The 16696-nt window shown below is 34.8% G+C and overlaps 3 protein-coding genes across 3 annotated transcripts; 1 reads left to right on the top strand and 2 right to left on the bottom strand.

Moving 5' to 3' along the window:
- Positions 1 to 233: 233 nt before the first annotated feature.
- Positions 234 to 2343, bottom strand: LOC143560808 (uncharacterized). The gene is made up of 3 exons (XM_077049025.1): positions 2166 to 2343; positions 1394 to 1529; positions 234 to 1135 (listed from the first exon to the last, which is right to left on the bottom strand). The coding sequence occupies exons 2-3, from the start codon at positions 1521 to 1523 to the stop codon at positions 234 to 236; spliced, it is 1032 nt and encodes a 343-aa protein (XP_076905140.1). The 5' UTR covers positions 1524 to 1529; positions 2166 to 2343.
- A 4640-nt stretch (positions 2344 to 6983) lies between these two features.
- On the bottom strand, positions 6984 to 11084 carry LOC143560801 (diacylglycerol kinase 1-like). The gene is made up of 7 exons (XM_077049018.1): positions 9768 to 11084; positions 9313 to 9679; positions 9157 to 9233; positions 8051 to 8170; positions 7806 to 7970; positions 7512 to 7649; positions 6984 to 7340 (listed from the first exon to the last, which is right to left on the bottom strand). Exons 1-7 carry the CDS (start codon positions 10938 to 10940, stop codon positions 7191 to 7193), a joined length of 2190 nt encoding a protein of 729 aa, XP_076905133.1. The 5' UTR covers positions 10941 to 11084; the 3' UTR covers positions 6984 to 7190.
- A 3049-nt stretch (positions 11085 to 14133) lies between these two features.
- LOC143560795 (biotin carboxyl carrier protein of acetyl-CoA carboxylase, chloroplastic-like) lies at positions 14134 to 16696 on the top strand. The gene is made up of 7 exons (XM_077049012.1): positions 14134 to 14298; positions 14393 to 14455; positions 15193 to 15308; positions 15381 to 15678; positions 15743 to 15814; positions 15930 to 15995; positions 16390 to 16696. Exons 1-7 carry the CDS (start codon positions 14134 to 14136, stop codon positions 16411 to 16413), a joined length of 804 nt encoding a protein of 267 aa, XP_076905127.1. The 3' UTR covers positions 16414 to 16696.

The following is a 16696-nucleotide window of genomic DNA, read 5'->3' as shown; positions in this document are numbered from 1 at the left end:
CCTTCGCGTTTTGAAAACCCGGTTGTGTTTTTGATGTAATTGATTGCATTTTTTAGTGTTGCTTTTACATCGGTCTAGTTACTTGCTAGTCTCTTTAATAAAATCGGCCAATCTAATATAAATATTTAAATAACATTCGAGTATGTACAAGAATCATGGGGCAGTCATACCTTGATGACTTGAATGAAAAACACCAACTAATCTAATCAAATATAAACATATTCAATATCAATTCATAGAGCCTTATTATTATCAATGTTCCAAGATTCAACTCCAAATACTTCTTCAATCATGCTACCAGTGGGCAAGAACTCGGCTATACTTCTCGGGAATGAAAAATACCCGACATCCCAAACCTTGGAATCCTCAAACATAAACCTTGTATCATCAAAAACTGGATTTTTAACACCAAACCCGTATTCTTGAATCTCATCCGGACATGAGTCATCATCTTCTTCAGACGGCTCACTAACCTGCAACTCATCGTCATCACTGTCAGCATTCATTGGATCATATCTGTTCTGTTCGGACCGTCTTTGCAGCACGAACACGTTGAAGTAATAACTAACGATTTCTTGATTAGTTCGTGAAGGAAACACTTCTGCAAGTTTTTCCCAGAAATTTTTCCCTAAAGATACCGGATTCGAGTACACAACCTCGTGAAATAACTGCTCATCTTCTTCAGTCCATTTGCAGGCAACAATATCCCCCATGAAATCAAATCCAAGGGCTGAGAATCTTTCACGGCCGACGTTTACTTTTAAATTCTCTCTTGCTTCGGTTATATGTTGTCTGACACATCTAAGAGAACCGGGATCTTCACAAAAACAGTCCTTTCTACCCTTTCCAACTGCAAGATCCGACTTTACAGTTAACTTTGATTCGGGCATTGGGATTATACAAGTCCCTAAAAACTTATTCTCATCATTCTTTGTGTCGTATACGCAGCATTCTGGAATCTCAGGAAAATCGGCTTGATATTCGGGTCCCACGGGGACTACTTTTTGAGGAGGGAATCTTAAGACACGAGAATACGCATCGTCTGTCTGAACTAATGTTGTTGGTTTGTCTGTGATCTTGTCACTTTCATATTGGCGGTCATTTTCAGAAATATCTATTGGGAAACAGTCCTCAGCTAAAAAGAATCATATATCACCGCATGAGTTAATTTAAGAATATACGAAGCAAATAAAACGACCTTTGTTTCAGTTGGCAAAAAAGATACTGTAAAAATCATTATCATAACCTGTTGTCCACTTTACTGATAAAACATTCAAAATTGATTAATGTCACTTCAAAACAAAACCATTAGTTTAAACACCTAGCATACAGCTTGCATCGTAGTAATCGCACACAATATTAAATAAGCAAAAGATTACAAGCTCCCACTCACCTGAATGTTTTAAGGGCACATCTTTAGGAGGAAACTCCAAACAAGAAACTAACTGGAAACTGTTTTCCAACTTCAGGTGTTTGGATGCAAAATCATATTCTTCTTCGGCTATTTGACGCTTCTGTACCATGTTTATCTGCACAATGAAACCCATGTTCATGATCAAGAAATTGCATATACTTTCAACACAATGTTCATAAAAAGGTTATTTAATTGGACATCAAAGTGTGACATTTAAGTTTGAAATATTTGTATAATGTCATATGAATATATGTTCTAGAATGGTAACATTCTATATTGATGTGGCAAGAAACAAGAAAGCTTTAAACTTTATAAAAACAAGATTCTTATGACATAATTTATAAAGTACAAAACAACTGTCACGTGCACAAGATAATAATAATAATAATGATAATAATAATAATAATAATAATAATAATAATAATATGTTTTGAGTATTTAAAGAAAAATAGATGTAACAAAAATAAAAATAAATAAACAAAAGATTTTCGTTACAAACTAATTTTAACAACCCTGTAAAAAAACCCAATTTAAAAAAAAATAATTGATAAAAAAAACCCAAATTTTAAAACGAAACCTAACCCTAGATCCCCAAATTGAAGATTTTCAAGAATTGGCCCTAACTGAATACAAATCATAGATCGAACTGATAACAACAGCAATAAAACAAGCAATCGCATGATCAAAACGACTAATTTACCTAAAAAGATTATAGATCTGAATAGAATCGAGGAAAAACTGAAACCCTAACCTAGAAACTGATTTCCGGAACGGCAGGCGTTGAAAAAGAGGTGAGTCGATAGGCAAAGATGGCAATCGAAAGAATCGGTGGGGAATTTGGAAGGATCCGAGAAAGTCGATACCGAATTTAGGGATTAGGGTTAGGAATCGATGAACACAAACGCGCGAGAAAAGGGGGAAAGCGGCGGTCAGCGTTTGTTCTCGCACATGTTGAATTACAATTTAAAGAAAATTATTTACTTTTTTTCCTTATTTTTTTAATCCTATAATCCAAATTGTTTTTTTGATTATAATTATTTTATTTGTTATCGTGGTACAATTTTCTTTTTATCTTATAAAAAGCAAAAAAATTAAGAATAGTGATGATATATTATTTGGGTAAATTTAAAATGAGAAGTGGGACAAAACTGTGAAGTGTGAGAAGGGTTTATGATCACACATAAAATCTTTTTAAAAAAAATTCAAAAACAATAATAAAAAAATCATAACTCAATATATAAATAGAAAACAAAAATGTTTTCCCTCGTCAATCCCGTTCACAAAAAAAACTACGAAATGACACAATGCCGAAAATAAACAAACAACACAATGATAAACAAAAAAAGACAAAATATATCGCAAAATATAACACAATGTTAAGAAAAAAAGACACAAATCTTTTTCACTTAACATTGTGTCTTTTTCGATTTTTTTTATTTGAATGGGAAAAGCGGTAGAAACATTTTTGTATTTTTACATTTTCCGTTTTTATATTGAAATTTGAGTTAAGATATATATATATATTTTTTTTTGTTAATTTTTCATTATTCTTTTGACGGGATTTTTTATGGCTACAAATCATTCTCATCATTTTTAATTTTGTCTTCTCTTTTTATAATAACTTGACTCTATATTATTTTTCTATGAGTCATCTTAGAAAAATTACTTGTCGGATTTATCATTAAATGGGTTTCTTTATTGAATAAAAATAAACAGCTTCAGGCCATAAGTTTCTTTGTTGTAAAGTATATTTTGACGGAATTAAAAAGAAATATATGGCATAATCGTAACATTAGAATATGATTCGACAGGAATCAAAATGCATCTCTCATAAATTGGCTTTGGAATTTCTCTATTTGAAATTCTATTTAAATTAAGGGTAAAGAGTTTTGAGGGTAATAAATGATATATAGTCATCTCCCATTTGTGGTCTAGTGATAAAGGACTTGGGTTTTTCAGTGGAGACTCAAGTTCGAATCCTACTTATGTTCTGCTGAGAGTTCTGCTCTTGTGGTGGCATAATGGCTGTCAAGTGGCAGTCGACGGTATGGTTTCCCGAGGAAACGCCCAAGCCAAACTCTGAAACTAGCGTAAGTCCGATTAAGATAACATAGTCTGGCCAAAGTGGAGCATAGGGGCTTCAAATTTGAAGGGTACGGTAGCCTAAAATATAAGAAATTCATCTAAAAAAATGATATATAGTTCAATATTGTTAAAAGACTCAAAACTAAGAGGGTGTTTAGGATTGCTTATTTAACTCTAAAAGTGCTTATTGGCTTATGGCTTTTTGAAAAAGAGTTTTTCAAAAAGGTGTTTGGATTAGCTTATGTGGTTGGAAAAGCCAATAAGCCGATAGATTATTTTTTAAAAATTGTTTGGCTTAGCTTATTTACGTAAAATGACCAAAAAGGTCATTCTTATATATTTAAAATCATTTACTACTACATTATTTTTTAATGAAAGTTGAATATCTCCAAAAAGCCAATAAGCCAATAGATTATTTACGTAAAATGACCTACCTTTATTTTCTCCTCCCACCACTCTGATGATGCATCAATTAAGCTTCTTGTTCTACCGATTCCAGTTTCAAGTCTCATTAAGTGATCATAAAGCTTCCAATTTTTTTTTCATGTTGTCCCATTTGTTTTTAAGTTGTTTTTTTATAAAAGCTTTTGCCAATTTTTTCCTTCATGGTTTTTCCAAATTTCCCCACCCAACCTTATTGAAATGAGTACCGGGCCTATTCCCTTTTCTAAGTTCCGTCAAGCAAGCATCACTAACTCCATGAATGTAGCATTATCCCAAACGATTTTTGGTTTAGTCTTTTTATTTGATGTTTCACAATCAACAACATTAGAGTTGTTTCCATCCATTATCTTATAATAATGTAGTATCACAATTCAACAAGAAGATAATGAATTATCAAAAATTAGTACACGTTCTTTACATGGGCAAACCTTATTTCTTTCGTTTCATAATGTATTATAATATCACACGGTAAGCATATAAAAAGTTATTGCAAGAAAACATGTACAGTAATATAACTCTTGACACTTCATTCACATATCAATCATGCACAGTAAAATCAATGTTCGCTACAGTAAAGCAGTCGGCAATAACAATTAATAGAATTATAGTAGATGACGTACAATAACAATTATAGAAAACGTACGCTAGTCAGCAACTAGAAAAGAACAACAGAGAGAAGAACAACGGCTGAGAATAATGAACGTCTTTTTATGATTATATTTTGGATTAGGGTAAAGGGTGGGTAGATTAGTAATTTTCCAATCAAAAAGCCAAAAGTATTTTTGAAAAGCTAAGATTTGGGGCTTTTGAAAAATAGTTTTTTCAAGCCAATCAAAAAGCCATAACAAAAGGGACATTTACATTTGCCAAACACCTTTTTAGCTTGTTGGCTTCTTGAAAAAGTCAATAAGCTAATAAGCATTTTTCAAACTAAATCCCAAAACACCCTCTAAGTGTTATAGTGCAAACCGAGTACATAGTTTGAATACACATAAACTTCTCAATGGATTCTCTATTGGTCGTATTTCTCTTTATCGAGAAATAGAATAAGCCATGCACAAGTTTAGATGGGGTTATAATTCTATGCTACCAAGAGGAATTCGAGTATTGTCGGGTTAACTAGGACTAGAATTGTAGAACTTATGAGTAAACTAAGATCTAGAAAAGAATGTTTTCACGTCACTGACTGAAATCCATTGTCAAGTTATTCTCAACACAACTCATTATGGAGGTATTGATGGTAGAACGGCCAACTTAGGTCTTGCTATAAAGTGATAGACGGACTGCCATGAAACTATTAGTCGATTTTTTTAAGCAAAATGGAAAATGGAGAGATATCGCAAGAACGTATGAAATCTGAGTTGCTTTAACTCTTATTTACACACTACATTCATAATAAAAATAAATCCCTTTTTTTTAATAGATTTTCATCATTCAATTATTGATTAGTATTAGCATGTTTAGTGATCAAGTTTTTTTTACAACATTTCATAAACATCTAATCATTAACACAACCAATATCCAAATATCAAATTTGCCTTGACCAATATGCCTTGCTTGCAACACGTAGGGTTTGTTGGCCATAATTCAGTAATTCAATCACATTGCTATATGTAATATAACTAATAAGTTAGGAATACTTTTTTTTATATAAAATATAAATATTTTATTTAAAAAACTCAACAACTTTTGAAAGGCATTTAAAGTATTTAAAAGCATTCACATTTAAACCTCTATAACCGTATTTTTATAATATAGAGAAAAATTTGAGAAAACAACTAACACAACACTATATTGAAATCTTTATAACAGAGAAAAGCTTAGAGAAAACTAAAGCATACTCTATATTTAGAGGCTTTCAATCCTTTATATTTGTCTGTGAGTGTATAAGACGGAGAAAAAAAAAGATGTTTGTGGTTGTTCCACTTGTATGCTCGAGGGCGTTTGGGATTGAGTTTGAAAAATGCTTATTGGCTTATTGGCTTTTTCAAGAAGCCAATAAGCAAAAAAAGTGTTTGGCAAATGTAAAAGCTCTTTTTGTTTTGGCTTTTTGATTGACTTGAAAAAGCACTTTTCCAAAAGCCCTAATTTGGGGCTTTTCAAAAATGCTTTTGGCTTTTTGATTGGATTTTTACTAATCTACCCACCCTTTACCCTTTTTGGTCATTTTATGTAAATAAGCTAAGCCAAGCATTTTTTTAAAAAAATGCTTATGGATTTTCCAACCACATAAGCTAATCCAAACACTTTTTTAAAAACTATTTTTCAAAAAGCCATAAGCCAATAAACACTTTTAACAAAAAAACACTTTCAGAGTTAAATAAGCAATCCCAAACACCCTCTTGTGTGGAATTGAACTATGGCACTAATCAAAATTCTGATATCAAAGTTTGATTTGTACTTTTGTAGCTATGTATGATCCTCTCTTACCCTCCCATAATTGTTGTTTCTTCTTCAATGTTGAATAATTTGATTCTATTCTGATATTGAATCCATCATCTTTCTTATCTAAACGTTCATCATAAATATATTGGTTATGATTTCAGTTTCACCATTGATATTGATTTGATTTGTTTCTCTAATTTTCGCTCCAGTTTCTCGTATATTGTCGTCATTGCTACCATTGTTGCTTCATTGCTTTCCTTGCATTCTGGATTATCCATGTCCAAGAAAGTAACCTCTTCATTAGTCTACCTTACTCGCCACAACCGGATGGATAACAATACCATCATCATTCATCATTATACATACATACACGCCTCCACCGACTTGCTGGCTTCCATGCTTTAACAAAAGAGTACATATCTGGAAACTTTCAAGCCAACATACAACATTTTAGTACACGTGCCACAAGACCATACACGATTCAACACAGGCAAAATATCAATATTCACAAAGTTCATTTGTGAAATCATTTCATCACCTTGTGGTTCATAACAAGTCTCGGTGGCGGATTCATTAAGGAAGGAGGGTGCGCACAGGTCCATCATGCAACCCATAATTTTAGTGTTAACTGCAGTTTCATTAGTAGGCTGTTGCCCAAGTGCCCAAGTTTTGATTACTTTTGGACGGGTCAGTTGAGGTTATGGCGTAACCTTAACGGGCTAAACAAGTCAAAACTTTTCCATTTTATATTTATAATATGTGTTTGTATACAAGTGTGAAAGAAACGCATAATGCACACGAGGAAAAAGATAGCTATAAATATACGATTTGCTACAAGTAAAACTCACTAGTAGTGCGTGTATTAAGATAGTTTAAGTGCCATTTCTTGAAGAAGAGTCTTCTTCTGTAATGCATTTATCACCTGCTTTGTTTCAGCATGTGCCAGCACATCAGCCACTATAGCTGCAGCATGACCAAGTGGTTCTTCCGAAGATCTCTTCAGCATGAAAGCCTGTTCAACATCAAACCCAACAAAAGTTCAGCTCAATATCAATAACAATTGATGCTTTTGATTTTCATTATTAAAATGAGTGTAAGAAAGCTATGGAGAAACTATATCCACAACAGTGTGTGTGTGCGCGCGCGCGTGTGAGAGAGAGAGAGAGAGAGAGAGAGAGAGAACCTGGCCATGATGTGAGATGGTCAACGTACACGGTGACTGCATCCATGGTTCACCATCTATTTGAACAGGCAATTGAGCAAGAAGCTGAATTTTAATGGTCCGTCCTTGTGCAAGCCTTCGAGCACGGGAAAGCCCTACCTGGGAATTATTTAAACTACTTCTTAGATTAATATGTAAAACCAAAAAGAATTGTGTTTTCTCATATTAATATAGTGGACAGACAGGAATCAAACAGAGATTAAAACTTCCGACACACTAATTGCATAATAAACTGCATTTGTGAAATAACATTACCTGAAGCTTTCCAAGATGCCAGGTCCCTGATATGCTCACAACTTCAAGCATCCTATCGTGAATAGATTGAGGATCAAAATTATCATAATTATCATCTTCATTCTGCCACAAGTCTACACCACCCATATAACTGCCAATATTGGCAACAACAACACCCTCAGCATCCTAAAAACATAAAACCATAACATTGCTCGGTAATAGGTGAATAAATGGAAATTAAATTGAATGAAAACTATTTAACTAACCTCAGGGACCTCAACATCAATGCCATCTACCTCGACTTTAACTTGCCAAGGATAATCCGCAAATGTTCTATCCATGATAGTTCTAGCACCTTCTCTAGCATACAAAACTTTATTCATAAACTGCAATGATAAATATTAGTTTTAGCTTGGTGAAATAATTGGATACAGGGAACAAAATGTGACCAGTTTCCACTAGGCCTGTAAACAAATCGAACATTCAGTGTATCGTTTAGGAACAAAGAGTTTTGTTCATTATTTAAATGAACGAACATGAACACATGTCTTGTTCATGCATTTATGCTCATGATTCGTGAACATTCATTTAAGTTTGTTGTTCAGTAACGAACGAACATAAATGAACATATATATGAACGAACATAACTGAACATACATGAACAAACATGACTGAACATATATGACCTAAGAAAATAAAACCATATAAAAGTAAATGTGAAAAACAATGTGTCGGGCCTAAAACTTATTAAAATTAGAGTAAAATGTAAGGGGCGCATAGCATTTACATAAAAATATTAATGAATGTAAATGAAGAACTTAAACATAAACTAACGGGCATTCATGAACGTAAACGAACGAACTTAAACGAACTTAATGAACAAATTTAAATGAATGTTCACGAACATGAAGTCCCTGAGCAAAATAATTGGATACATGGAACAAAATGTGACCAGTTGCCACTAGGCCTGTAAACTGATTTGAATGGTTTTAGCTCAGTTATGTCCGTTCATATATGTTCAGTTATGTTCGTTTGTTACGTTTGTGAACATTTCATTTACAATGTTAATGAACAAACATGAACGAACACGAACAAGAAAACGATGTTCGTTTAATTGTCCGTGTTTGAGTGTTTGTTCATTAAAAGATAAACGAACAAACATGAACATGTTTCATTCGTGTTTGTTCGGTTCGTTTGCAAGCATAGTTTCCACTTAATTATAGTATTATGAAAAAAAAAATCATCTGCCAATAGTCACGTGCATTTACATTTAAGTTTCTAATATCTATCAAATTTAAATAAAGCGCATGTTCCAAGCCTAAATGGGCACAACATACATTTAAGATAAACAGATAACAAATAAAATGCGCACCTGATTATAAAACTTCTCTGGATTCTCTTCCCTCAGATTGTGGATTTCTAGAGCAACCTTTGCATCACATCCAACACCTACAGTTCAAGAGCCGTTTATATCATGATTAATATTCGTGATTATAACAAAATAGGTTAGTAATCAGATTTCACATACCGAGATAATTATTCATAAATTTCGGGGATCGAAGGTGTTTTCCCTTTTGGTTAGTTATAGAAACCTTCCAACGATCAAGAAGGGTTACAGCAGCATGTTCTATGTCGTGCAGCATTGTGCAGAGACCACTTTGTTTATCTACTGATCCCAAACCACCTCCCCAACCTAAAACTCTTGCGAGGTCATTTCCAGTTCCAGCTGGCAAGATAGCGACGGGTGGCGGAGATACAAAATTCTGTTTTTCAATTGCGTCCAGTACCCATCCCACCGTCCCATCACCACCAGATACAAGAATTCTGAAATGAGGTACTCTTCTAAATAGATAAAGACCAACTTCCGGCCCCTCTGTTGAACTCAACTCAAAAACCTGCAACATTTAAAGCATTTGTTCGGATATAGGCAAACACAATAATTTTTTTAAACAATGAACTTGAATCCCGTTATGACCCACTGACCTGAACAGGGTTCAAGAGTATATTCATCCGTATCCTGAGTGAATCACCTCTTTGAGCACCACTTTTCTTGTTAATGAAGACCAAAAGAGGCCTTGCATCTGGACCCAAATCAGTCAACTCATATTTCTGTTTCATTCCCGCTACATAGGACTCGATCTTTTTACTATCTGATAAGCTTCTTTTGAAACTTGGCTTTCTACCAAACTTGACCACATCACCATCTTGGTGTTGACTTGTACCATTCGTGTTTGTGTTTATGTTCTCATTGTAGTTTTCTTTTTCTTGTGCTATATTTGAAGCATCATTTACTAGATTACCGTCGGCTGTGCTTTCTGTAGAAGATTCCCCTATATTATTATTAATGCTTTCCACAGATACTTCATTTCCTTGATTATTTTTCTTACTTTGGTTCCTAATACTCGCGCGCACAGTAGATGCAATCTCATTAGCACCATGAGTAATGGAACTCAAGATTCCACCAGATGAGGTCCGTCTCAACTCCTTAACATGAAGAGGTGACACGATCAACCTTCTAAGCGGGCCCAAATCACAAACATCACCTGTGTCACTATAAAGACTACTATGACAGTCAACATGAACCAACCGTTGACACCATAAGCAGCACCATATTGGTGAGCCACCAAGAAAAGAAGTACTGCATGGCTCTTCACAATGGCTGCAAAACGAGATTTCATCAGGTTGGTCAACCACCTCAGTCCACCTGATAGCCCATAGGTGCAGAACATGACTAGCCCCAATCATAGATACACATTTACAATCTCTGTGAGCCTTTCTTGAACAACTGAGGTGAGCTACAGCCCCACATATTCTACAACGGTTAACATGTCCAACAGTCTGAGAGGATGAAACTGATTTTAAGCACACGCAACAGTTTAAGTTTTTCATGCGGGGCCCAGAATCTCGATACCATGTATGAGCAGCCAGTGGGACCTTATTTCTTGACTTAGGATCCTTCTTTTTTCTTGCAGTGGCTTTCATTAAACTTAGACTTAGATTTCTTCTCCATTGGAAAGCAGTATATACAATAGTTAGGATACCAATAATGCCAGCAACAAAACAAGAGAGGATGAAGGTAGGTGATTCTGCTAATTCAGATGGATTCTTGTTTATCCATGCTGGAGGCAAACTCTCAGGTAGTTTGTAGTCATCCATTCTCTAATTTTGGGTATTATGCATCTAAGATTTCAACTCATGCTCCCATTCAAGCACACTTTATACAAATAATGCTGGTGTTTAAAAGTTAATTTAGAAGTATATAAACCTAGACTTTATGAAGAGAGCTTAACAGCAACTATATATCACCTACAAAACAAAATAAACTGTGTGAGCATTAGACAGATTACATACAGATAGCAAATATGACCACAAGAATGAAACGACACCTAATGTATAAAGTTCTACACCCAGGTCTCTACTTATGTCACAACCATATCACCCAGTTAAAGTATGATTTTACAATAATTACTACCATGGATGTTGAGTATTTCATTCAGATACAAGGTAATTGAACGAGTTCAAAAGAACTGAAAAACTGTATTGGTAAATACTACTTATGTGTACGGAAACTGAAAATCAGATCTAGATTACAATGAAAAAGATAATAATAAAGCTAACCAACTAATGATAATGATTTAAAGGAACTTTGTGTTGATAGAATAATATTGTTACGTATACTAAATAATTGAAAATCAGATCTGGATTAATATGAAAAAGATAATTTAAAAGCTAACAAACTAATGATGATGATCAAACGTTAATAATTACTAGACTGTGTGTTGTGGTGATGCAGATGTGGGGAGCGCCAATCCGGCAATCCCTTCCACATCACCACCATTTCCATAGGCAAACCACAACACTCCCCGGGCGCCAAACTCTCCCACCCCCTGCTCGTCATCCCAGTAACGCCCAAGAGGGCAAATAAGGTGGGGGTCCATCCCATTTCAGCCAATCATAACCTTTTTTTTTTTTTTTAATATCTGGTTAAACCACAACACCCTTGTTAAAAGGGCGGGCCAGTTAAAGCCCACCGCCTACGTGGCAGTGACGTGGCGCTTTAACTAAGTAACTAATCAAACCACAACACTCGGTCTCAAAATATTCAAACCAAAGATAGAAAAATGGCTAAATTAAAGATAATAATAATAATAATAATAACTATAACAGAAAATAAAAAGTGAGCTAATGCTTAATGAACAAAACAGAGCAGTAGTTTCATATCTCAAGTCGCAAACCCTAAGAAACACAGTAAGCAATAACTAAACCAAAACAAATGCAATTCAGCAACAAAATTGTAGGTTTGTATCACTAAACCACACATTCAACCACACTCACCATTATTAATCAGCCTGTTTTCCCCTAAAATCCATCACAAACTATTACTAATAACATAATCAGCCACAAACACAATGATGATTCAAACAATAAGACGAATAGAATACTTACAAAGCGTTGGCTTGTGATCCGGCATACAGAAAAACCCTAGCCGGAAACAAGTCTTGGGAATCACGCAATCAGCATAAACCACGGAAACGTCGTCGTTTGCATTCAGATATATTAGATATGTATGTATGTATGTATGTATGTATAGCTTCCTTTGCGTTTTAGCTATAATAATAATATGTTTCGAAAAAGAAGCCAGATTCGTTATGTGGGCGCGAGAACACGAGATTAGTCCCCGGGGTAATACGTGGCGGTCCCGTGGCAGATCCGTGGCATGGGCTATTTGTGACAATTAATTGTGAAGCATGGGATGATGGATATTATGAGTCGATTGTGTCTCAAAAACCCCCTCAAGAAAATGATATGTGTGCCTAGTCATTGGATTTTAGTAATACCAACAAATCCACATTACACGTTATCACCTTATGCTTTTTGTTGGATGGCTACATTTATGCGAGATAAAGTCATAGGAGACCTATGTTTAGGCAAACCCTGGATTGTTCGACCTTAGTGACTGCCCTCATTCAGGCTATTAGTGTATGGCTGCTTATCAGAGAGATAAATGCGTCTGAGGATTCGATACAAGTGTTAATCGAAGCTGGTACCAAACGTCCTCGTGGCCTTATAAATAACTCGGTGGAGGGTTTGACGATTTGCTGACTGAACTAGCCATCGCTGGCATATTTTTGACACTTGATAATAATAATAATATATAGATATAACATTCTACGGTCGATTTTGTCTTATATTATTATCACTGAACTAGAAGTTTTTTTTTCTTTTTTCCTTTTTACTGATATTAAGATTTCAAGGTGCCGATTATCCTGAGTTGCTTCCTCGAAATTTTTACCTAATTAATCAGGTTAATAAAAAACTAACTTAAGGCATTTTTACTTTTGAACTGTGTTCAGGGCCGCTTAATCTTTGTGGAGGTCTAAAACGAAGTAGGAAATTAAGACCCATTTTCTAAATTTCATTGTATCAAATTTACCAAATAAATTACTAAACAGAAACATTCAACATAAATCAATTTAAAACTTAAAATACAATCTCGTCAAACAAAATGAAGATAATTACATAAAAAATGTTAAGTGTAAAGAAGTGTTAGAACCTAATAAAAAATGGTCAACAATATATTCTTTAATTCCACTAGAATCAAGATTCCTAATCCCAAACTGTGTTTGAGAACAATGGATGAATAATGATTGTCGAAATAGTAATTAAAGCCTAATCAAAATAAAGAACACATTTTGGGACGTTTCATTGTTCAAGGTCGACTAGGCCTCAATAGTCTAAGCGATGTAATGGTTCTTGAACTTCTAGTTTTTCAGACCTACAATATTTTTTTCTTAAAAAAAAAGATTGGGGGCCTTAGAAGGATGGAAGCTTAAAGGCATTGTCTCATTTGGATCACCCTAGAGTCAGACCTGGATGTGTTTTTCATTATCCAATGTTTAAAACATTGCATGGTAGAATAGTGGGGATGCTCACAAAAACAATGTTCCAAGTAAGATTTGAACTTCTGCGATTGGCATTATAGTCCAATTGCACTGGTTAAGGCTTAAGATCTTGTAGTTTTCTGAACATGGCTTAGTTGGGTTTTCTTATATTGTTAGTTTCATTTTCTTTAGTGAGTCAGACATAAAATGTCAAAATTGGTTTAAAATAAACAGATGGCATTTTGTTTTAGAGGGGCTACTCAAATAATAAAGGCATTTTCAAAGGTCGTTAAAAAAAAAAAATAACTAACCCGTCGACCTTTAATCGACACCATTTTATTATGTGACCATTTTATTTATTATGTGGTTGTACACTCGTACCCGATACCTATATACATTCACGAATTATTTCCAATTAATTCCTCATACAGTTCGTACTTGTATGTAACTACTGCCATTGTTCATCAATGGCGTCGTTGGCTGTCCCGTCGCCCAAATCAGCGGCTTTGTGCGCGTTTCAGCGAAGCCGGCGGAACACTAAGCACGGCCAGAACTCGGTTGCTCATTTCCGCTGGGGTTTGAAGTCCAACACTCCTTTTATTGCTGGAACCACCCCTTCTCTAGGGTTTAAGGTACTTATACATATTATATATAGCAGCTAGGGTTTGATTGCACATCACAACCTGTTAGGTTAAATTACTGTTATTTCGTTATCTGTATGTGTAGGTATCAAAGAAGTATGAGAACAATAATAATATTGGTACGGCAATGTCTGCTCACCTTAAAAAGGTTATTATTATTATTATTATTATTATTATGTTCATACAGCTATAACTTATAATCCTCACTTAGGGCTGTAAACAAACCGAACATTTATGTTTGTTATGACCGAATTACGTTCAAATGAACAAACACGATTATAAGCCATGTTCGTGCAATTGTCTTCATCAATGTTCGATAAGGTGTTTGTTAGCGTTCGTTTACATCCGTCTATGCTCACTAATGTTTGTTTGTTTGCTTGCTTATGTTTGTTCATTAAAGATTTTTTATATTTTTTAATGACTTTTGTAATCTTATCATATAGATTTAAGCAAAGTTAAATAAAATATTAAAATAAATATATTTATATAAGTATTATGTCACTAATAATTTCTATGAAAATTAACATATGAATATGAATGTCATAAAAATACCAACACAAACTTAGTATCAGGACCAAGCCGTTGACACTGACCATTTTCGGTTAGCAAAATAAAATAAAACAGTGTTTATAATTATGTTCGTCTGTGTTCGTGACCCGTTCATGAACAAGTTCATTTCATTAATGAACATGGACAAGAAATTTCGGCTGGTTAGGTGTTCTTGAACCATTCGTTTGTCCGATAAAAGCTTAACGGACGAACATGAACATGGCTTTGTCCGGTTTGGTTTGGTTCGGTTCGGTTCAGTTCGTTTACAGCCCTATGCTAACTTGTTGCACACCGGATGTGCTCTAAGTCTCATACTTATTTTAATGTTGCTTTTAGAAGTCAAATTCTTCACCGTCTCCTGAGAAGCCAGTGGAATCAACTTCACCAGAAACCCTAGTTCCTGATGATGCATCAGTTTCTGCATTGATGAATCAAGTTTCAGAGCTTGTTCGGTATTATGAGTCAAGTCTTTTACATACAAGACCATTAACTTCATCAGAAACGATTAATAGTTTGTATTTCAGGCTAGTGGATTCAACTGATATTGTGGAGCTGGAACTAAAGCAACAGAGCTGTGAAGTTGTTATAAGGAAGAAGGATGCTTTACCATTACCACCACCAGCAGCGTCTCCTATGGTTATGATGCAATCTCCGCAGCCCCAGACTGTGATTCAATCACAACCACTACCGCCGCCACCAGCAGCGGCTCCTTCTGCACCAGCAACTCCTGCGAAGCTAAAGTCGCCTCATCCTCCATTAAAAAGCCCCATGGCTGGAACCTTCTATCACTCTCCTGCACCAGCAGCACCCCCCTTTGTGAAGGTTGTCGTTTTAATGTGTATTATATGTGCTATGTTGTCATTTTAATGTAATGTATGTTTTCCAGGTTGGAGACAAGGTTAAGAAAGGTCAGGTTGTGTGCATTATTGAGGCGATGAAGTTGATGAATGAGATTGAGGTAATTCTTTTCACATTTCTGGTTCGATATTCATTTACATTACACTCTGTAACATGTTGGAGTTTGTTTGGAACTTATAACAACGTAGATAACTCTTGACCTCTGTTTTTGTTAGGCTGATCAATCTGGAACGATTGTTGACATTCTTGCTGAGGATGGAAAACCTGTGAGTCTCGATATGGTATGTCTCTCTCACTCACTCACACACGCAAAGTCGAGAAAAATTCGTACACGTTTGGGGTTCAAAGTGGCAAGATGGTGGGTTGGGTAACAGACTAACAGGTCAAAGTAAGCATTTTATGCGATTTTTTATGAATAATCAATGCACTACTTATGATTACAAAACAATGTATATGAATGATTTAGGAGGTTTAATGCATCAATAATGACCTTTAGGTAAGTTTTAACTTGTTTGAGTTGTTCTCCTTTCAACCACACTTTTTGATTTGATTTGGTTGAGATGATACACAAGTAGCACAACCAAATTCAATCCATTCATAAGCAAACAATTTAAAACTGTACTTTTTGTTGTTGTTAATGTGACTAAGAAGTAAGAACATCATTATTGGTTGCAGCCTCTACTTGTTATCGAGCCATGACGTAAGGACCAACAAGCTAGCTGTTACTTTTGTTTCGTGTCAAGTGACACGTTTTTGTATGCCTCATGTAAGAAAGCACAACTAACCATTATTAGTGAGGACAATCTATCAACCATTGATCTTGTAACTAGTTTTTAGGTTATAAATAGGTAGTAGAAATTAGAAAAGATTGTAGTATCTTGGTTATGATGGGTAAACTTGGTATCCTCTGTTAACTCAGTTGTATTCCTTATAACAGAATGGAAACCAATTATCTTTTGGTTGATTATTATGGTATCAAAGC

The sequence above is a fragment of the Bidens hawaiensis genome, unplaced genomic scaffold (assembly GCF_021521415.1).
Source record: "Bidens hawaiensis isolate Kalapana, Puna unplaced genomic scaffold, B.hawaiensis_p1.1 tig00020451_1, whole genome shotgun sequence".
Classification (NCBI taxonomy): Eukaryota; Viridiplantae; Streptophyta; class Magnoliopsida; order Asterales; family Asteraceae; genus Bidens; species Bidens hawaiensis.
Note: the sequence above shows the minus strand (reverse complement) of the source record. Positions and strands in the feature narration are given on the sequence as shown.